This window comes from Suncus etruscus, chromosome 9 (genome assembly GCF_024139225.1).
Source record: "Suncus etruscus isolate mSunEtr1 chromosome 9, mSunEtr1.pri.cur, whole genome shotgun sequence".
In the NCBI taxonomy this organism is placed as follows: domain Eukaryota; kingdom Metazoa; phylum Chordata; class Mammalia; order Eulipotyphla; family Soricidae; genus Suncus; species Suncus etruscus.
In genome coordinates, this window is record NC_064856.1 from 7843215 (window position 1) to 7866151 (window position 22937).

A 22937-nucleotide genomic window follows, 5' to 3' on the forward strand; every position below is an offset into this window, starting at 1 on the left:
AGAAAGAAAGAAAGAAAGAAAGAAAGAAAGAAAGAAAGAAAGAAAGAAAGAAAGAAAGAAAGAAAGAAAAGAAAGAAAGAAAGAAAGAAAGAAAGAAAGAAAGAAAGAAAGAAAGAAAGAAAGAAAGAAAGAAAGAAAGAAAGAAAGAAAGAAAGAAAGAAAGAAAGAAAGAAAGAAAAGAAAAAGAGAGAGAGAATAAAGGCTTGGCTTAGTGTAGTATTGAACTTGCATATGCATAAACTAGTTTAAAATCCTACATAAGAGCTAACAACACCTCCCTAAACAAACAAACAAACAAACAAATAAACAAACAAAAAGTGGGGCCGAAGAGAGCACAGCAGTAGGGAGTTTGCCTTGCATGCAGAAGGACCGTGGTTCGAATCCCGGCATCCCATGGGGTCCACCAAGCCTGCCAGGAGCGATTTCTGAGCTGCAGAGCTAGGAGTAATAAGCCCTGAGGGTTGCCGGGTGTGACCCAAACCCCCAAAACAAACAAACAAACAAACAAAAAGTAACAATAATAGCTTCCGTGGAAGGTCAGAAGAGGGAGGGAACAATACCCCCTGAACATTGCAGGCAACTTGGTGAAGTTTGCAGCAAAGGAGCCCACATTTCCCTGTCAGCTGGGACTCTTGGGGAGAGCCCAACGGAATCCCCCCAAAGAGAGCGGCTTCAGCATCCTCCTTGCTTCTCCAGGCAGGGGCCCCCCATTCCCTCTCCCCACCCCCGCCGCAGTCGCTGCGTGGAACACAAACAAGATCTCAAACAAGAAACAGATGTTGCCGCAGCTGCACGCATCCCCCACGGCCCGCCCGGGATTTCGGGTTTTGTGCAAAGTTCTTCTCCCCGAGACAAAGGACACCCCCCGGGGTGGGTCTGGGGCTCCTGCTTCTGTCCTTCTGGGACCCCCCCTACACATCCCGCGAGCTTCAGTCCCCCCAAAGTTCTCGCCTGGGCAGGGGGTTCATTCCAGGGGGGCTCCGGGGAAGGGGCGCTCACTCTCGGGCAGGGTTCGGCTGCAGCAGGTGGCACTGGACCCCGTTTCTGGAGCGCGGCTAGGGGTGTCCTGGGACTTGGGGTGTCCTGGGATTGGGGTGTCCAGGGAGTGGGGGTGTCCTGGGACTGGGGGGCGTGGAGTTGGGGGGCGGTGCGGGGCAGGAGGCGGCGGCCACTGTCCTGGGCGTAGATCCACCGACGCCCAGCCTCGGTCCAGCTCGGGCGGAGCCAGGCGCTGCCCTAGAGTCCGAGGCGCGCCAGCCATGGGTTTGGGGTCCTCGGCAGGGCCGCTGCTGCCGCTGCTGCTGCCGCTCCTCCTGCTCCCGGCTCCCGCGGAGACGTTTCGAGGTGAGGCTGCACCCCCAGGACGGGCGACACCCCACCCTAGGGACGGACAAAGTTGCCAGGGTGCCCGGTCTCGGGTGGCCCGGGGTGGGCGTCCGTCCACATGGGCACATCCCCGCGGCCAGACCCTTCCCTGCCCGTCTGTCTCATCCACCTGAGAAAAGTCCTTTGGTCGGGACTCAGCCCAAAACCTCCCCAGAAAGGTCTCCGGGAGTCCCAGACCCCCCAACTGCAGTCATGGCAGCTCCTGGACTCGCCCCCAAGCGCCCCAAACGCAGACCCCATAGTGTGGGGCTGAACCGATGGATTGCCTTGTTTGGGGAGGCAGAGAGGGAAGGAAGGCTCTGCAAGGGATGGGGGTGAGGGGGTGAGGGGACCTCTGCACCCTCCTTCCCCAAAGCCTCTCCCACCCACCCTCAGGCAGGGCCACCCTCTCCAAGTGGGCTTGGGGGCTGGCCCTAGGACAGAGAGGGCCACCGGTGTGGGTCCCACTGTTACGAGCCCCCTGAGACATCTTTCTTAGAGCAGGTCAGTGTCAGGGGACAGTGAGTGACCCCTGGCAGGGATCTGGACTCTTCAACATCAGCCTGTCCCCTGCCCCTTCAGGCTCTCCTTTCCATTGTCAGTGCCAGGGGAGCCCTCAGCCCCCCTCCACAACACAGGAATACTTCTGGAGGCCTGGGAACAAGCAGCACCCTGGGAAAAGGGTTCCAGAGCTGTGTACCCCTGTTCTCTCGCCCAGATGTATGTATATTCAGTTAGGGACGACTTCCTGAAAGCAGAGGTTTCTGGAGCTGTCTATATTCCAGGCCTTTGATGATGGGGCTTGGGGGTAGGAGAGATTTGGGGTTCTCTACGGACCCAGTCCTTGGGCTAAAGGCCCAGGTCTGCTTCCCGCCCATCCCGCCCACCCACGGGTGTGGTGAGAGTTGCTAGGAACTGTGGGGGGGCTGGGAGCATTCCTGGGGAGCATTCCAGCTGTCTTCTGAGTAATGCTTGGCTCTGGTATTCCTCCTGGAGTCTCTGATCCCCTCACCCCCTTAGGACTGCTTCTGCCTGGGAAGACTCAGGCTCTGGCCAGGGCCCCCCTAAGAGGCACAAGGAGAAGGAATTTCTGAGTTAGGGAAGTCCTGCCCCCAGCAAGAAGCCCTGATGGGTGTCCTGGACTTTGAGTCTCTCCGCTGTTTGTCTGAGTGTGTTTGTGTGTGGGGGGAGCCTGGGGTGTCACTGGCAAGTGCTGGGTCTAAAAATACCTGAAGCTGCTCCCTCCTCCCACCTCAGGCTCTGTCCCCCCTCACCACCACCCCCAGGTCACTTGGGCTCCCACAATGTCTCCACATGCTGCCCAACCCCCCACCCCATCCCTGGGTCTCCTCTGTGCCAAGGCTGTGCTCTGGAAGTTGAAGCTGGAGCCTAGCTTTACTCCGGATGGGCTCTCACACCTCACCCCTCTGCCTCCCTTCCCCTGTTTTCTCTCCTCGCCCTAGGAAGTGACCCTGGAGAGCCAGTCACTCCTCACTGGGTCTGGGATGGACAAGCTGGACGCATAGTCACCACAGAAAAGCCGGTCAGTGCCTTGCCTCATGGATCCCTCTGTGGGCGCAGGTGCTCCCAGCTGCCGCCACTCCACAGATGGCAGTTTTGCGGGGTCCTTAAATCCATCAAATCCTTTAGGAGGCCCCCTTGAGGGTTGGGGGGATGGAAACATCTAGACGTGAGTCTCACACATGGAACTCATTTCTCCATCTTCCTCTCCACCCCTTCTGCCCTAGTTCCTCCCTTCCCAGAATTATCCACACCACCCTCTCCCCTCTTCTGCCTTCTTCCAGTACCACTTTTCTATGCTTTTTTGTTTTGTTTTTGTTTTTGTCACACACAACTATACTCAGGGATTACTCCATGTTCTGTGCTCAGGAATCACTCCTGGGGGGCCCAGAGAAATATCAGAGCTGTAGGGCATTTACCTTGTATGCGGCTAACCTGGGATGGACCCAGGTTCGATTCCTGGCATCTCATATGGTCTCCTGAGCCTGCCAGTAGCAATTTCTGAGCACAGAGCCAGGAGTGACCCCTGAGTGCTGCCAGGTGTGGCCCAAAAGCCAAAAATTAAATAAACAGAGGCCAGAGAGATAGCATGGAGGTAGGGCATTTGCGTTGCATACAGAAGGTTGGTGGTTCAAATCCCGGCATCTCATATGGTCTCCCGAGCCTGCCAGGGGTAATTTCTGAGCATAGAGCCAGGAGTAACCCCTGAGTGCTGCCGGGTGTGACCCCCCCCAAAATTAAACAAACAAACAAACAAAAACAAAACAAAACAAAACAAAAAAAAGAAATCGGGCCCGGAGAGGTAGCACAGCAAGCAGCCGATCCAGGACCAAAGGTGGTTGGTTCGAATCCCGGTGTCCCATATGGTCCCCCTGTGCATGCCAGGAGCTATTTCTGAGCAGACAGCCAGGAGTAACCCCTGAGCAACGCTGGGTGTGGCCCAAAAACCAAAAACCAAAAAAAAAAAAAAAAAAAAAAAGAAATCACTCCGGGAGTACTTGGGGGACCATATGGGGTGTCAAAGATTGAACCCACGTAAGTTGCATACAAGGCGCTTGTACTACTTCCTGTACTATTGCTTTGGCCCTATCTGTTGTTTAAATATAAATTAATAAGTCCTAGAGTTGTTAGGGTGTGTTTGTTCTGGGCTCTGCCTGGCGCCTGCATCCCCTACCTCGGGCAGGTCTGTAGGCTGCAGAGTGACATTGGAGAAACTCATCAAGTAGTCAGATAAAGTTTCAGGAGAAATCTTGCTTTATTACAAGGCCCTAACTGCCATGTGGTACATGGCTTCTAAGCTAAGTAACCTCTTTCCTGCTGCCTCCGTATCTTAACAAACAAAAGCCCCACCCAGGAGTGGTTGCTGTTGACTATCCAGGTAAGATTAACACAAGGCATTGAGGGAGGGGTAACAGCTATCTATGCTTTTTAATTTTCTTTTTGGGCTACACCTTCATGTATGCTTTAAAAAATGGGGAGGTAGGGCCCGGAGAGATAGCACAGCAGCGTTTACCTTGTAAGCAGCCGATCCAAGGACCAAAGGTGGTTGGTTCGAATTCCGGTGTCCCATATGGTCCCCCGTGCCTGCCAGGAGCTATTTCTGAGCAGACAGCCAGGAGTAACCCCTGAGCACTGCTGGGTGTGGCCCAAAAACCAAAAAAAAAAAAAAAAAAAAAAAAATGGGGAGGTAGTATTTTGGGCTAGAAAGACAATATAGTAGGGCACTTGGCTGACACTCATTTAATTCAATCCAAGTTTAGTCTTCAATACCCCATATGGTTCTCGGATCATTATCAGGAGTGATCCCTGAGTATGGAACCAGGAGTTTGCCCTGAGCACTTCCAGGTGTTGCCCCAAAATCAAAATAATTAAAGAATTTTGGGATTGGGGTACATCCAGTAGTACTCAGGGATTACTCCTTGTTCTGCACTAAGAGATCACTCCTGGTGATCAGAAAACCATCAGGGTGCTGAGAGTGAGACTGGATTGGCTTTAAGAAATTATGGAAAAGGACTAAGCAATGACTCAGGGCTGTAGTACTCAATAAGGGAGCCCCACATGGCTGGAAGTGGCCCTAAACACTGCAGAGGGAGGAGCCCCCAGAGCCCCAGTACCACCAGGTGTAGCCCCAAAATGAAAGAAGGCTTGAGAGAGTGTATAGGGGTTAGAAACTTTCAACCCCCGGGACCTCTGAGGTGTGATTTCTGAGCTAAGAGCCAGGAGTCAGCCCTGAGCATTAATAGATGTGGGGCCAAAACAAAACAAAGAAAAAAAATTCTAAAAACTTTTTGCCAAATTTACACAACATGTGGTCCGTGGACTCCTTGCTGACCTCTCTGAGACCTTGCCTCCCAGGGATCATAACTCAGCTCACTGGCTCAGGAAGTGTGTGCAGACCAGAGATGGAACCACCTGGTCTGTCTGAATAAAAGGACTCATGGTCAACCTTAAACATGTCAGAGACCACCACCCAGGGGCATGGCTTCCTGAGCAGGCTGCCACACACGCTGCCACAAGATAATATCCTACCCACAAAAGCTTCTCTGAGACCTCCCTGTCAGCAGGGAAGACTGACAATGATATAGGAAAGAAACATCCGAAGGCTACAAAAGGAACCATGGTGAAGTAGTGCAAAACCCCATCACAAACTGTGAGTGAAGGTTGTAATCCTGAAGACCCAATCAGTAACCCCCTCTATGATCTCTCTGAAATGGATGTCAGAGTGGAAAATTCTTAGGATGTTCAACAAACGCAAAGAAACGATGGAACATACAACCAATAAAAGCAGAAAGGAGAAAAATACAAACAGAAATGACAGAATTTAAAAACTTGGTTGGCAAAATAAAAAATATTGGGAGGGGCCGGAGAGTTAGCACAGCGGCATTTGCCTTGCAAGCAGCCGAATCAAGACCTAAAGTGGTTGGTTCAAATCCCGGCGTCCCATATGGTACCCTGTGCCGGCCAGGAGCTATTTCTGAGCAGATAGCCAGGCATAACCCCTGAGCACCACCAGGTATGGCCCAAAAAATCCAAAAACAAAACAAACAAACAAAAAAAAAAATATATATATATATATTGGGAGATCTTGCCAGTAGATAGAGTAACAGCTGCTGAAGACCAGATAAGTGAGCTCATAGATTAAGTGCAGAAAACTTCCAGACATATAAATACTTCAAAATAAGCACACTGATTCGACAGAATAATCCCTGGCCAGGGTACCGGGACTCTCCCCTCCTGCAAGCCTATAACATTCTGCCTATCCAGCAAACTGTGCCTTCTTCCAGGGCCCACCAATTCCATACTTCCTGAATACCTTGCCCAGTTGTCTACTCCACAGCACGCCCATGTCACAGATGGAAAAACCGATGTTCAGCGAAGGCTGGGGAATTGCGCAAGGGCACACAGCTCTTGAACTCAGAAGCCTGAGACCTGCTAAGGCCTGAAAGACTTCAAACATGGACCAGTTGTCCCCTGAACCTAGAAGTCACTCCTTATCCTGTTTTGTTTTGTTTTGGGGGGCTATACCCAATGGTGCTTAGAGTTGACTCCTGGTTCTGTGCTCAGTGGTCACTCCTGGAGTTGCTAGGGGTGCCATATACGGTGCCAGAGATTGAACTTGGGTTGGCTACATATAAGGCAAGATGGCTCTTGCTCCGCCATCCTTAATTCTCATGCAGAAGAGAACTCTATAAATCCTGGCTTTAGAATAGCTTCCAAACTAGGGTCTTTATGACATGACACAGATTTCAGAGCCCCTGGATCCTAGATCTAACACAGTGTGGTCCCAAGCTTTGAGGAGGTCTCCCTGGCAGAGAGAAGGCTAGGCCCAGGCTGGAGTTCCCCTAACTGTGTACTTTCCTCTTAACTTGGCCTGGCTGTGACCAACTGGAAATCCCTGTTGAGCCAAGTCTCCCTACTTCAAAGCTTGCGCACCATGGGGAAGCCAGCCAAGTGAAGACAGCAGTCAAGAAGTAGGGAGTCCTGTCCCAGAGGACAGGTCCGGGTTGGGGTGCAGAGTAAGGGTTAGTCACTAGAGGTGGGGGCACGAAGCGAGATGTGAGATGAGCAGGGTCAGCAGAGCACAGGGGAAGGGGCTGCCAGGCCAGGGGACCAGAGGCTGATCAACCCCGCGCCTGGGTTGCAGCTTTCCCTCTACCTAATCTTTTTCCAATCAAGCCGTGACATTCTGGCCACATGAGCTCATTCTTTGGGGTCCCTAGGCTGAGGGGTGGAGGACTGGAGCTGCTGCTCTCCCACTGTGGAGGAAGAGCCCGCTCTCCCACCTCAGAGCCTCTTGGCCTGAGGCCCAGCTCAGTGCATGTGGGAAGCAAGGATGGGGGCCGATGTTCTTTTTTTTTTTTTTTTTTTTTTTTTTTGGTTTTTGGGCCACACCCGTTGACGCTCAGGGGTTACTCCTGTCTATGCGCTCAGAACTCGCTTCTGGCTTGGGGGACCATATGGGATGCGGTGGGGGTGTGTGTGTGTGGGGGGGGGGAATCTAACGGAGGTCCATCCTAGGTTAGCGCTGGCAAGGCAGACACCTTATCTCTAGCGCCACCGCCCCAGCCCCAGGCCGATGTTAAAAAAAAAACAAAAAAAAACAAAAAAAACAAACAAACTTTGTTGTCTGTCAGTTTTATCTGCCCCAGGGATGTTATTTCAGCTCTACCCTCTTCTTGCTCAGGTCTCCAGGCTGGACTCTGGGCTGTTGGCCGTGAAGGCAGAAGGCCAGGAACTCCTAGTGGAGTTGGAGAAGAGCTGGTGAGTTCTGATCGGAAAGGACTTGGCCCCACAAACCCTCTCTCTGTGGGGCCAGGACAGGCGTCAGTCCTAGGTAGGAATTCATAAAGTAGGTTAGCTGGGCCCTGGCCCTTGAGGAGGTGTAGATGTCAGGGAGGTCCCCCTAACCCATGCTTAAATCCTTTGGGGTTTGAGTAGTTCTGTTGGGGCTAGAGTATCCTGGCAGCTTGGAAATAAAGGTGCAAGTACCCATCAGTCTCATCTGGGATGCTGAGGCAGAAGAGAAACCAAAAGAGATGAGCAGATGCTCCAGGAAGAGGGGCTGTTGGGAACCAAGGAGTGAGAATTTTTTTCTAGCATACCTAAGCAGACTCCATCTTTGGGTAAGGGAGTTGTGGAAAATAGATTTGAGGAGTCCCAGAAGGAGCAGCTCATAGATGGGCTCTTGAATGCTGAGTGACTGGGGATGGTGCAGAGCCCAGGATTTCTGAGCTGGGTTGAGGATGCTCGGAGGGAGCACAGGGTCTGCAAAGCATTCAGAATAGTATTTTTGTTTTGTTTTGTTTTGGTTTTTGGGTCACACCCGGCAGCGCTCAGGGGTTACTCCTGGCTCTGCACTCAGAAATCACCCCTGGCAGGCATGGAGGACCATATGGGATGTAGGAATTCAAATCACCATCCTTCTGGATGTAAGGCAAACGCCCTACCTCCATGCTATCTCTCTGGCCCCTCAGAATAGTTTTAATCCTTATCCTTGAGCCCCATGGGACCGACTGCAGCTGTCTCTTCCAAGTGCTTGTTTCATGGCTGACATTGTTCAGTGTTAAGCATTCCACATGTTTCATTCTCCCCCACTGAGTCAGATGTTCAGAAACAAAGTCTAGCTCCACCCCCACCCCCCACACCTAGTTTTGTAAAAGTTCATTGGTCCATGAATTGAATGGGGGTGACTCCATCATATGCACTTGGAGTCAGGGTTTCAAGCTGGGGAAAGGTGGAGGAAGCTGGAATGATTTCTGAGCGCATAGTCAGGAGTAACCCCTGAGCATCACCGGGTGTGGCTCAAGAAACAAAACAAAACAAAACAAAAAACCCCAAACATGTGTGCATATATGTCACCCCACCTCCATCTTCTACATAACTTTGCCTTAGGGTAAGACCTGCCCATTTCTGGGAGGGGTTTTTGGGAGGTATGAAGAAGATTACCTGAGGGGCAGAGAGAGGATTTGGAAGATTGATTGGGAGATTGGGAGAGATTCAGCGAAGGGAGAGCTGGCAGGATGGAGGTAGAAGGAACAAGTTAAGATGACAGGGACTGGTGCTGGAGAGATAGCATGGAGATAAGGCGTTTGCCTTACCCGGCATCCCATATGGTCCCCTAAGCCTTCCAGGAGAGATTTCTGAGTGTAGAGCCAGGAGTAACTCCTGAGCGCTGCTGGGTGTGGACCCCCACCCCCCAAAAAAAAGATGACAGGGCCAATAATGGAGATGGCTTGAAAGGTTATGATAGGCCACACATGTTGGCCAGGGCTTGAACAAAGCTGATGTCTCCTCAGACTTGACTCGCCACCACCCTGAACCTTCAGACCCACCAGCTAAAGGGGTTTGGAGACGCATGGTCTGAGCTGGAGGAGAAAGGCCCCAGTATCATATGTGGTCCCTGCGGGAAAGTAGCTGAACCCATAGGTTTGGGGCAGTAAAGAGAAGTTGGGCAGGAGACAATTCAAGTGGGGGTCAGGCAGTGGGCCTCTGGTGTACTTCCCTGACTCCAATATCCTCCCCATTGCCTCTGGCCCCCAGACCCCACTGAACTCCACCTCTGCTTCCTGAGGTAACACAGTCCACAGCTGCCCACACCTGCTCCTTCCCTGCTCACTTGAGCAGAGATTCTCCTCTCCCCACAGAAACTCTCATTTCCACCAAGTCCAACCTTCCAGTGCCTCGCTCACTGGGATCCTGTCCACTAAAACACCAGGAATTGGAGCCAGAGAGGTAGCATGGAGGTAAGGCGTTTGCCTTGCATGCACAAGGACAGTGGTTTGAATCCCGGCATCCCATATGGTCCCCCGAGCCTGCCAGGAGTGATTTCTGAGTGTAGAGCCAGGAGGAATCCCTGAGAGCTGCCTGGTGTGACCAAAAACAACAACAACAACAACAACAACAACAAAAGCACCAGAAATTACTCCTGATGGTGCTCTGAGGATTATATGGGGTGCTGGGAATTGAACCCAGGTCAGCCATATACAAGAAAAATGTCCTCCCCACTATATCACCACTCCAGCCCTTTCCCTTAACCTCTTTCCACCCCCAGCCACCTCCAAGTGATGCTCTTAATCTTCCAAATCCTCTCTCTACCCCTCAGGTAATCTTCTTCATACCTCCCAAAAACCCCTCCCAGAAATGGGCAGGTCTTACCCTAAGGCAAAGTTATGTAGAAGATGGAGGTGGGGTGACATATATGCACACATGTTTGGGGTTTTTTGTTTTGTTTTGTTTTGTTTCTTGAGCCACACCCGGTGATGCTCAGGGGTTACTCCTGACTATGCGCTCAGAAATCATTCCTGTCTTGGGGAACCAAATGGGATGCCGGGGATCGAACCGAGGTTCATCCTGGGTCAGCCACTATCACTGTGCTATCGCTCACAAGTTTTTATTTTGATATTACGAGGAAAGGTGGGGAGAGAGAATATTGTACTTAAGAGTATGCGTATCCCCTGTACATGCAGGGCCTGTGACTTACTGTCGAGCCCCATCCCTGTCCCTTAGGGACCACTCGTCCTGCCTGGGTTTCCCACACTCCAGCTTCCCACAGTGCAACTGCCATCGGGGCTCCCTCCTGCCTTCATTATTTGCTCCTAGCCTAGGAATTTCCTGCCTAGCAGCAAGATCTCGCTCATGCTAGTCTGAAGTCTGGCTCTGAACTGCTCCATAGCACTGGTGGGGGGGGGGGCGGGGGGATTCAGGAGGGCATCCTGGAGGAGACAGGGCTGGATTAGGAGATTCCTCCAACACCCCCTCCCAGCAGGCTGCTGGTCCCAGGATACACAGAGACCCACTACAGCTCAGATGGGCAACCAGTGGTGCTGGTCCCCCACCACACGGTGAGACACTCCTGGGGGCTCTGAAGACAGGGTGAGGGGTGTCCCTAATGGCCTCCCACCATTCTTCTGATTTGAAGGGGGTGTTGAAACCACCCCAAAGTTCCATGCCCTCTCCCTTGCCCCTGCCTCCTTCACCCCAGCTGAGATGAGACCCTAGACTCTTGTTCTTCAGGATCATTGCCACTACCACGGGCGAGTGAGGGGCTTCCCTGGCTCCTGGGCTGTCCTCAGCACCTGCTCTGAGATGAGGTGAGGGGCTTTGGGGGCTGGGCCTGGGCTTAGGCCTGACTGGGCAAGAACTCCTTCACACTCTCCTCTTTGCACCCCTCTGCATCCTAGAGGTCTGATCACTCTGGACAGCAATGCCAGCTTCTATCTGCATCCCTGGCCAGCCGGGAACGCGGACTTGTCTACCCACAGGATCTTCCGAACCCAGCAGCTGCTCAGCTGGAAGGGGGCCTGTGGCCACGGGGACCTGGAGAACAAAGAGAACATGGCCAGTCTACCCTGGCACACCCTGATTAGGGTTAGGGACCCAGGCGGGGCAGGCGGGGCAATGCAGTGCTGGTCAGCCTAGACCAGGAGAGACAGGAATGCCCAGACCCCCAGTTCAGGGTGTCCTGGCCCAAGGTTTTTATCTGGAGGTGGAAGAAAGGGCTGTCAGCACAATTCTAAGGGAAGGCTGTTCTTTGGAGAATTGGGCCGGCCTTGCAGGGGCTAGTGCAGAAGCCTGTCTCTCAGGATCCCCCTCACCTCTTCCCAGGCAAAGCGAGAGGTGCACCAGAGAAGGAGGTACCTGGAGCTGTACCTCGTAGCTGACCACACCCTGGTGAGAGGAGACCCAGGGGGGTTATGCGGGGCTAAGGAGGGAGCACCGCCCCTCAGGCGTCGCACTGCGGCCTTTCCAGTTCCTGGCCCAGAATCGGGACTTGAACCGCACCAAGCAGCGCCTCTTGGAGATCGCCAACTACGTGGACCAGGTTGGGGAAGGAGCCCAAAGCAGGAGCGAGGGTGCCGGGGGCTGGGCAGGTCCTGGGGGGCTGGGATGCACCAGCAGTGGAGCTAGGGGGTGGGGGTGGGAAGCAGAGGGGAGGTGCCAGGGGCTCCCCACGATGCAGGAGGCAAGGCTGGTCCTCAACTCCAGTCCTGCTCCCTGCCCCAAGACCCTCCGGACGCTGGACATTCAGGTGGCTCTAACGGGCCTGGAAGTGTGGACCGAGCGGGACCTGAGCCGCGTTACTCCAGACGCTAACGCCACGCTCTGGGCCTTCCTGCAGTGGCGGCGGGGTCTTTGGGCGCGGAGACCCCACGACTCGGCTCAGCTGCTGACGTACGTACGTGGGTCCCTCCGGGCCTCAGCCCTCCGGACCCCGACCACTCCAGGACCGCGTCCGCTCGTCCTCCTAGACCTGCCAGCTGCCCTGGCCCCGCCCGCCCTCCGGGCCTCGCCCACCCGCGTGACCCCGCCCACCCGCCGTCCTCGTCCCGCCCGCTGTCCCAGCCCCGCCCATCTGTCATCCTGACCCGCCCATCTGTCATACTGACCCCGCCCAGCTGTCATTCCCGACCCCGCCCAGTCGCCCTCCTGCCCCACCCCCCGCTCACCTGTCATCCTGACCCCGCTCAGTCGCCTTTCTGGTCCCGCCCACCTGTCACACTGACCCCGCCCAATCGCCCTTCTGGCCCCTCTCACCTGTCATCCTGACCCCGCCCAGTCACCCTCCTGCCCCGCCCACCCGTCGTCCTGCCAGCTGCCCTGGCCCCGCCCGCCCTCCGGGCCTCGCCCACCCGCGTGACCCCGCCCACCCGCCCTCCTCGTCCCGCCCGCTGTCCCAGCCCCGCCCACCTGTCGTCCTGGCCCCGCCTATCTGTCGTCCTGACCCCGCCCTGGGACCACGCCCATCCGCCCTTCGCGTCCCACCTGCTGTTCCAGCCCCGCCCACCTGTCACCCTGACCCCGCCCAATAGCCCTACTGGTCCCGCCCACCTGGTAATCTGGCCACGCCCAATTGCCCTCCTGGCCACGCCCAGCTGTCACCCTGACTCCGCCCACCCCGCTCTTGGCCCCGCCTCTGGTCACCCAGCGCTTCGCCCGCCCACCTGTCATCCTGACCCCGCCCAGTCGCCCTCCTGGTCCCGCCCACCTGTCACCCTGACCCCGCCCACCCCACTCTCTTGGCCCCGCCTCTGGTCACGCAGCGCTTCGCCCGCCCTCCTGGCCCCGCCCAGCCTAATGGCCCCGCCCACCTGTCATCCTGACCCCGCCCAGTCGCCCTCCTGGTCCCGCCCACCTGTCACCCTGACCCCGCCCACCCCGCTCTCTTGGCCCCGCCTCTGGTCACCCAGCGCTTCGCCTGCCCTTCTGGCCACGCCCAGCCTAATGGCCCCGCCCACCTGTCATCCCGGCCCCGCCCACTCTGCCCTCTTGACCCCGCCCCGCCCTGGTCACTCCGGCCCCGCCCGCCCGCCCGCAGGGGCCGCGCCTTCCAGGGTTCCACCATCGGCCTGGCGCCCGTCGAGGGCATGTGCGGCGCCCAGACCTCCGGAGGCGTGAGCACGGTGAGCCCGGGGAGGGGCCGCGCGGGAGCCGGGGGGGGGTGGTCTGGCGCGACCCGCAGCCCGCAGGGACGACGGCAGGGCGGCATCCGCCCTCTTGGCCCCGCAGGACCACTCCGCGCTCCCCACGGGCGCGGCCGCCACCGTGGCCCACGAGATCGGACACAGCCTGGGCCTCGGCCACGACCCCGACGGCTGCTGCGCCGAGGCCTCGGCCGAGCAAGGCGGCTGCGTGATGGCGGCCAGCACGGGGTACGCGCGCCCTGGGGAGCTTGATCGCGGGGTGCGGGGCGAAGGTGGCGGGATCGCAGGCCCGCGGGGAAGGAAGGGGTGGCCCACCCGCACGCCCGCGTGTCCCGCACCCGCAGGCGCCCGTTCCCGCGCGTCTTCAGCGCTTGCAGCCGCCGCCAGCTGCGCGCCTTCTACCGCAAGGGGGGCGGCGCGTGTCTGTCCAACGCGCCGGACTCGGACCCGGGGCTCCCCAAGACGCCCGCGCGCTGCGGGAACGGCTTCGTGGAGGAGGGCGAGGAGTGCGACTGCGGCCCCGACCAGGTCAGGGCAGTGGCAGAGGGGCAGTGGGGCCGTGGGGGCCGGCCCGAGACCACCCGGCGTCCCTGCCCCTTCCCTTCACCTGCTTTTTCGGGGTCGTCCTCATCCCAGGAATGCCCGGACCCTTGCTGCCTTGCCCACAATTGCACCCGACGTGTTGGTGCTCAGTGCACGCGCGGGAACTGCTGCGCCGGGTGTCTGGTGAGAGCACGGTGGACCCTAGGGAGCCGGGGTGCGGGACGTGGGTGATGGGCGCTCTCTGCTTCCTCGGGGTGCTGGCTCTGCTCTGCACGTGGATCGTGGGTTTCCCGGCCCACCCTGCAGCCTCTTTCTGTACCCCGGGGACCCTCCTTTCAGCTAAAGCCGGCTGGCACACTGTGCCGCCAAGCTGCGGGCGACTGCGACCTCCCCGAGTTCTGCAACGGCACCTCCCCTGACTGCCCCCGGGACACGCATCTGCTGGACGGGTCACCCTGCGCCAGCGGCCACGGTTACTGCTGGGACGGTGCGTGCCCCACGCTGGAACAACAGTGCCAGCAACTCTGGGGAGCAGGTGAGACGATGAGAGCAGAACCTGGGACACCCTCTGGTCAGCTCAGCTTTCCACTAGGAGTGGGGGAGAGCTTGCTGGAGGGGGGCTGCATTGGCAAGAGATGATGGGGCTGTGGGGGGATTGAACCGGGCAGTACCAGGTGCCCGTCGGGTATGGCCCCCCAGGCCTGCTCTTTGCTCGCTCAGGCTCCAGTCCGGCCCTGCTGGCCTGTTTCCATACGGTGAATTCTGCGGGAGATGCCCGTGGGAACTGTGGCCGCTCAGGCTCTCGAGGCTTCACTCCTTGTGAGCAGAGGTGCGGTGCAAGAGAAAGAAGCCAAGGGAGAGGGGACCCTGGGAAGCGAGGTGGGATGACAGGGACTCCCACTCAGCTTTTAGACAGTTCCACTTGCTTTCCAGGGATGTGCTCTGTGGAAAGCTTCAGTGCCAAGGTGGAGAGCCAAGTCCTCTCCTGCCCTACGCGGTGCCTGCCAACGCCACCCTTCACTTAGATGGCTGGGAGGTGACCTGCAGGAGCGTGTTGATGCTTTCTGGTGCCCAACTGGCCTTCTCCGACCTGGGCATGGTAGAGCCAGGCACCGCATGTGGTCCTAGAATGGTGAGTCTGGCCCACCCAACCTCTCCCGCTCAGCCTCTCCAATCCATGGTTCCTCATGTCTGGTGCCTATGCTGCCCATAGGTGTGCCAGGACAGCCACTGCCAGAACGCCACCTTCCAGGAGCTGGAGCACTGCCTGGCTTCCTGCCACGGCCATGGGGTGAGCGGTGGGAGAAGTGGGGGTGACCCACCCGGGAAAGCCTGGTGTCCTGGGACCCTCCTTGCCTGTTTCCTCTGCAGGTTTGCAACAGCCATGGACATTGTCACTGTGCTCCGGGCTGGGCACCACCCTACTGTGACAAGCCAGGGTTTGGTGGCAGTGTGGACAGTGGCCCTATGCAACCTGAAAGTAGGCCGGTGAGGGGTTGGAGCGGGGAGATTCTGGGGTAGCTCGCCTTTTGGGGACTCAGTCTCCCTTGCCCTGTCCTCTGCAGATGCAAGTGGGTCCTGTTTCTTGCTGGCCGTGAGCCTGAATTTCCTGCTGCCTCTGCTGACTGGAGTGAGCCTGGCCTGGTGCTGCTGCCACCCAGGCTCCCGGCTCCAGCAGTGTGTCCGCAGCTCCAAGAGGGGCCCCACATGCAGTCGGTAGGGGCCCTGCTCCACCAGTCCATGCTCCTTGCTTCCTGTTCCCCACAGTTCTTCCAGCACAGCTGGAGGGGGGTGCTCAGCCCTGCTCCCAGGTGCAAAGAGAAGAGGGTGGGGAAGAAGAGAAGAGAAAGAAAAGAAGGCTGTGCAGGACGTCCTTAGGTCTCCCTGTGAACAGCAGAACTGCCTTTACCTCTCTTGTTCATGCCTCCTTCCCTCTCTCCGTGGAGTGGCCTTAGCTTTGACTTTGCTCAGTTTCCTCACCAATTCCTTTGCTAGGGTCTTCTCGTTGCACTGAGACACCAGGCAAGGCAGGTCTCCATGTCGCATGTGATGCAGATGGACCTTGGGGGAGTCCTGGGAGGAGTACTGCATGCAGGTCCCCATGCCCACCTCAATGCTTCCAAGTACAAATACTGGAAGCCCCAGAGCACCACAGGGACCCAGAAGTGCCTCAGTATCTCCAGACCCAATCATTGACTGAATAGTCTGGTTGAATAGCAGCCCCAGGCTCTCTGTGCATGGCTTGGCAGGGTCCTTCCCTAGAAATTTTCTTCTAAATAGTTCATGGGTCGGGCCGGGCGGTGGCGCTAGAAGTAAGGTGCCTGCCTTGCCTGTGCTAGCCTAGGACGGACCGCGGTTCGATCCCCCGGTGTCCCATATGGTCCCCCAAGCCAGGAGCGACTTCTGAGTGCATAGCCAGGAGTAACCCCTGAGTGTCACCGGGTGTGGCCCAAAAAAAAAAAATAGTTCATGGGTCAAAGTAGAAACTATACAGGATGTCCTAATCATTTTTGGTTTGGGGCTATACTCAGCACTGCCTAGGACGCACTCATGCTTGGTGGTGGTTTCTCAGGGTACTCAGGGGACTTTCTGGTGCTAGAGATAAGTACTCTCTTCATCCTAAACATATGTTTTCATAGGGGTATTTCATAGGGATAAATAAGGATATTTTGGGGTATGTTTTGGGGCCAGACCCAGTGGTGCTCAGGTCTTACTCCTGACTCTGTGTTCATGTGCTCATGAAGCTATATGGGATACCAGGGATCAAATCTGAGTATACAAGACAACCACCTTGGTCACTTTACTATCTCATCAGCCCCCCACACAGGGATTTTTAATTTTATTATTTAATTTTATTTATTTATTTATTATTTAAGTTTATTACTGACTATGGGTGGTAGAGACACATTTGGAAATGCTAAGGGGCTAATCCTGGTTCTGTACTCAGGAATGGCTCTTGATGGTGCTCGGAGAACCACCAAGTGGCAGGGTTTGAGCCTGAGGGTGGAGAAACAAGGACTTAGCCCTTATGCTATTTCTCCAGCCATATTATTGACTTTTCCCTTAATTTTTCTAGTATTGAAATATATGACCTAGGGCGAGTGAGATACCTCAAGGGTTAGAGACGTATTGCAACCTCAAAGGCCTGGGTTCTGACCCTAGCATGGAATCTCCCTCATCCCTTAGCTTCATTGCCTTGTGCTAGCATGGAACCATCTAGCCCTGTTGATTAAATGTCTCAGAAGTAACCCCTAGGCACTGCTAATCAACACCTTACCTCTAGCGCCACCTCGCCAGCCCCAAAGCCACACCTTTGTGCCTAAGAAAGGTTTATTGTTTAATTTTGCTTTTGGAGTTTGGGGACCACCCAGCAGTGTTCAGGGCCTACTTCTGGCTCTGTGCTCAAGGGACCGTATGCAGTGCTGGGGATTGTACCAGGGTGGGTGACATGCAAGGAAAGAGACTTTATTCTTGTGCTAGCTCTCTGCCCCCCAGAGAGTAAAGGCAGTGGCAGAGCCCTGGGAGATAGGGTATAGGTAGACAGAACTTGAAATCACTTGGAGCAGCAGGAAGCACAACTGACATTGGGGAGGAAGGTCCCAAGTGATGGCAACATTGGAAGGTGCCAGGAGGCTGTGAGACATATTGGGACAGGGAGAGAATAGATGGCAGCTTGAGGTTGGGAGAACCTCCAGTGGAGGTTGGATTCAGCCAACCTTCCTCCACCCCACCAGGGGAAGGAGTCCAGGAAGGAAGGAGTCCAGAAGAGTGAGGTGCAGAGGAAGGACCAGGCTTGGGCATTCTTTGGCTCCTCCCAGGGACATTGTTGACTTCCCATCCTCTCTTCAGATCCAATGATGGCCCCTGTGGGGCCCACCCACAGCCCAGCGCTTGCCCTATGGAGTTGGCCTCCAGCACCACCCAAGAATTGGACTCACAGGGTGAGTGAGATGCTGAGGTTTTTGCCTTCCTTCTCCATTCAGCACCCTCACCCTGAGTCCCCTGAACTCCCGCCTCACTCCTGCCCACTGTGTCAGCAGGAACCACATTCCACCCTTGTTCCCTGCCCCTCGAAGACTCTGTGGGGCCCAACGAACCGCCTTGAAGCCCGTGTTCCGTCCCTGCACACCTAGGGGTCCAGTGAGGTGTCTCACATTCCCCAGGGTAGGTGGAGGTCAGTGGGGTGTCTCAGCACTGCCCACGCTTCTCTCCCATCTACTCCATTCCCATCCCTTCACTGGCCCTATGCTGAATATTTGCTACTGGGTCTGTGCAGAAATGAAACCTTGCCTAGGGGGCGCTGTTGGAGCCCAGCTGCTGGTAGACCTAGGGGAGGAGAGGGAGACTTGGAATCCTTCTGGGCCATTGTGGGCGTGGTTGCTGGGGATGGATGGGTGTGTGTGTAGAAGACCGAGGGTCCTGGCCCTCAGCACGACCTTACTTCACTCCATTCTCAGCAGGTTCCCAAGCCACAAGCCTGGCTCTGTGAGCTCCTGAGGTTCGACTTGACCTCTTGGCTTCTTTTGCCTCCAGGGACTGAAACAGACACTCCAAGAACCTGAACCTTGGCCAAGTCAGCTTCTTCCATGACCTCTGTTCCACCCTTACTGCCATTCTACTTAGGATGGGGACTGCTTTGTCCCCTTCTCCCCTCCCTTCCCACCTAGTCCTAGAGTCATCTGGCCAAGGAGGGAAGGCCAAGGATCTGTTGGCTCTTGACCTGGGCAGGCTGGTTATGCTGGGTATCTCTGTCTGGAGTGACCTCTGTCTGGGAGGGACCTGGAGGCTATTTATTCAGATCCAGGCTACTGAGGCCAGTGACAGCAGGTCCGGGATTCTTGGTCTAGGGCCCCTGCATTCCAGACTGGGTGCCCACTCCCTTGGCCCCTCATCAAGTCTCCAAGGCAGGTGTGCACAAACGCCGCTGTCCTCAACTGCTCATGCCTGCAGCCTCATGCCTGGTCCTCTATACCTGAGGTTCTGGGAACCTGGAGGGCTCTCTTCACAAGAAGCGTTTTAGAAAGACTAATGTGGGGACAGAAGACTGCCACAGGCCCTGGAGCATCTGTGAGTGTTTTCTGTGCCATCCGCTCCTGTGTGTTCCCTGAGGGTCATGGAGGGTAGAAGCTGGTGGATGGAGCCCTGAATGGAAATGGCCCCGGCTGTGTCTAGGCATGGGATGACATTGTCTTGCTTGCTTGATTCCTTTGCCCCATCTCTCCTTTCTGCCTCGGACCTTCTCAGAAACCCCCATCACCCACACCTACACCACTTGTTTTTTGCTAGAGTTGCTGAGCAATTCTCTTCCAGCTCACAATTGCTGCCTAGGAAAACCAAACTCAGTCAAGGAGTGCATAAACCCAATCCTGGTTCAACTTCAAGTACCCATGGCACGCGCACACACACACACACACACACACACACACACACACACACACACACACACACACACACACAAAACATTGTTGATTATAGCTTTGAAGGCCTTGAGCTCTGCTAGGTGTGACTGAAGACGTCTACGGGGGTAAGGATTTCAGGTCCCCATTACTGCAGACCTGAGTGAGCAGGCCTGAATTGACAATCATTGGAGTGTCCCTAGGACCCTTGAGCAGTCCTTAGGAGCACCCACCTACATCAAAGAAAGACAAATAGAACACTATATTTAGTGACTTAAAAAAACAGCACTGGGTCAGAGAGCTAGCATAGGGTTTCAGGACCCAACCTAAGATGCCAGTCCCTGGTATCGCCAGCCATCCCTGGTTCTCCCCCAGAATTGTTTGTGGTCCCCAGCCACCATTGGGGGGGCCTGGATAATCCCTAGGACTGAAAAACTCAAACAGTAGTGAGTCCCTGAACCCTCAAACTGAGAGTGGCTTTGGGACTCCCTGACATCACTTGTTTGGGAGATCTAAAAAACAAACAAACAAACAAACAAAAAACAACAGCTTATGTAATGTGACAAATGAGTTTGAGCTCAGGGGTGATTTAACAGGTCTCAACTGCAAGTTTGCACCTGCTGTGGTCATTGAGGCTATTCTAGTTGCAGGTTGGCAGGCAACTGGCCGGGGTGATGGGAATAAATGGGTGGCATGTCTCATTTCCAGCCAGCTAGCCCAGGCCTGTTCTCCTGAAGTTAGGAGCGTTCCAAAAGAGCAAGAGACCAAGGAAAGAGCTCAAAGGGTTGAAGCACATGACATACGTGTACAAGGAATCAAGTTTAATTCTAGGGACCACATGATTCTACCCTACCCCTAGTGCCCTAGTTGTAACCCAAATGGTTCCCAGCATAGCCAGACCTGAGCATCATACTGTCAGGCTGAGTACCACGTGGAGTGATCCTAGGGCTCCTACATTGCTGGGGAGACAGGCATCCACAGGGAAAAATAAGAGCTGGACTGGGATTAAGAGGCAACTGACACATTTACTTTGAGTGCAAAGTATTTGATATATTTATTTTTGGTTATTATTTTTTTTTTTAGTGAAGCGCAATAGTTTTACTTAGAGACGTGTGAGGAGAGAGACAGAGAAGAGTGTTCGAGAGAGAACACAGATTTCTAGAGGAGAAAAGTTTAAAGTATACCTGTCAGTGTCATATTGGGATGTAGGTCAATCACAGTGGAGAATGTCAAAAAATAATATCTTAAAAAAAAGGTTTTGGATTAAATATCAAGGCTCAAAATTAAGGAAAAAGTCCATGAGAAACAAAATGTCCCAAAAATTGGGGGAGAGGGCTGTACCTGGTGGTGCTCTGGGGCTAGTCCTGGCTCTGTGTCCATGGATCACTCCTGATGTTGCTCATAGGGTTGTATGCGAAACCATGGATTAAACTGAAGTCAGCTGCTTGCAAAGCAAATGCCTTAATATTCTGGGATCCAAAATATCTGAAATTTAAATGTAATAAAGTTTTTTTCAGGGGGGGGCACACCCGGTGTTGCTCAGGGGTTACTCCTGGCTGTCTGCTCAGAAATAGCTCCTGGCAGGCACGGCAGACCATATGGGACACCGGGATTTGAACCAACCACCTTTGGTCCTGGATCGGCTGCTTGCAAGGCAAACACCGCTGTGCTATCTCTCCGTGCCCAAATGTAATAAACTTTTAACAGCAATTAGTACTAGGCCCAGCCACACTGGAGCCTGGGACAAAAGACAAAATACAGTTAATAGTGATAATAAGACTAGAGTGTCGTCACCTGTCTCCTGCAATAGTGTAAGTGGAATTGAGGAGGGGGCTTGTGATATACCACTTGTCACATGTGTGGGAGGCCCTGGCTTCAATCCCTGATACACACAATATAATTATGAAAAATGCATATGCAATAAAGCGGGAGGCTACAAAGTATATAGAACATCTGTTGCATTCTCACAATGAGCTACAAAGAAAATGAAAACAATCATTACAAAAGGGTGGTTTATTTTTTGTTTGTTTTGGGGCTATACCAGATGGTGTTTAGATTGTACTTCCTGGCTCTGTATTTAGGGATCACTCCTGATAAAGCTCAAGGTATCCTATGGGGTGCCAGGGTTTGAGCTTGGGTCTGCTGGATGCCAGGCAAACACCCTACTGGATGTACTATCTCTCTGACTTCATATAAAGAAGGGTTACGATCTGTGTGCCTTCTTTGTGCAGGGGACTGGTCACTGCAACACCATTAACACCAACAGCAATGGAGGGATAGGAAGGTGATAGGAAATTTGGTGGGGAGTAAAAAGAACAAACCAAAAATCTCTCAACGAGGGATAAAAGGTCTAGTGGTAGAACATGTGCCTCATGGGCAAGACCCTGGATCCAGTCACTGGCCCTGGGAAATGAAAACACACTTAAGTAACCTCCAAGCACCATTGCAGCCCCTGAGCACCAATGTGTGACCCCAAAGGACCAAACAAAACAACTCCCCCAACAAACTTCTTTCTATACATTGCCAACCTCGCTTCTGAAACATGGAAAGTCCCAGCCAGAAGAATCAGACAAGAAAAGGAATAAAGCACTGGAGCAATAATATAGTGGGTAGGGTACTTGTCTTGCATGCTTCCAAATTATTAGAAATAATAAACTTTGGGGCCGGGCGGTGGTGCTAGAAGTAAGGTGCCTGCCTTGCCTGCGCTAGCCTAGGACGAACCGCGGTTCGATCAGAAGTAAGGTGCCTGCCTTGCCTGCGCTAGCCTAGGACGAACCGCGGTTCGATCCCCCGGCGTCCCATATGGTCCCCCAAGCCAGGAGCAACTTCTGAGCGCATAGCCAGGAGTAACCCCTGAGTGTCACCGGGTGTGGCCCAAAAACCAAAAAAAAAAAAAAAAGAAATAATAAACTTTGAAAAGGTTTAGGAGTCAAAATCAGCATGCAGAAATAAGATGCATTTCTATCTACCAAAATAAAATTATATCATTCATAATTACAATAATACAAAAACAATAAGATACCTAGTGATAAATATAACTTAGTGATAAAGGCCTGTATACTGAACACTACCAGACTTGGATCAAAGAAATTAAGACATAAGAAAATGATAAAACTGACCAATTTTTATGAATTGAAAGAATTGATAGATCATTCAAATGCCTGTGCTACTCCAATCATCTATGGAGCCAATGAAATTCCTACCAAAAGTCCATAGATATTTTTCACAGAGATAGAAAAAATAAAATTGAATTGAAACCACCAAACCTGCAAAAGCCAAAGCAATCTCCTGTGAAGTATCTAAGGAGAATGTTAACATTTTTGGTGCTGTTGTTCTACAAACTAGCAATCATTTCTGGGGGGGGGGGGGGTTCTTGGGGAGGTTTCAAAAGGTTTGACCTCAGGGGCTAGAGGGGAATTTGCATGAATGGAGGTTGAAGGAGAGTTGGCTGAAAGAAGCTAGATGCAGGGCAAGCTGACAAGACCATGCTTAAATAGGTTTAAGATTATGGCCCACTGGGGCGAAGAGATAGCATGGAGGTAAGGCGTTTGCCTTTCATGCAGAAGGTCATCGGTTTGAATCCCAGTGTCCCATATGGTCCCCTGTGCCTGCCAGGAGCAATTTCTGAGCATGGAGCCAGGAGTAACCTCTGAGCACTGCCGGGTGTGACCTAAAAACCACACACACACAC

General features: G+C 54.1%; 1 protein-coding gene across 1 annotated transcript; it reads left to right on the forward strand.

Annotated features, from left to right (window-relative positions):
* Nucleotides 1–1259: 1259 nt before the first annotated feature.
* ADAM33 (ADAM metallopeptidase domain 33) lies at nt 1260–17955 on the forward strand. The gene is made up of 21 exons (XM_049779487.1): nt 1260–1344; nt 2829–2908; nt 7571–7647; nt 10649–10727; nt 10900–10976; nt 11067–11253; nt 11491–11556; nt 11636–11707; nt 11891–12057; nt 13202–13286; nt 13393–13535; nt 13652–13835; nt 13944–14033; nt 14190–14385; nt 14571–14679; nt 14784–14982; nt 15064–15141; nt 15222–15330; nt 15416–15566; nt 17700–17791; nt 17891–17955. Exons 1-21 carry the CDS (start codon nt 1260–1262, stop codon nt 17953–17955), a joined length of 2391 nt encoding a protein of 796 aa, XP_049635444.1.
* Nucleotides 17956–22937: the final 4982 nt, after the last annotated feature.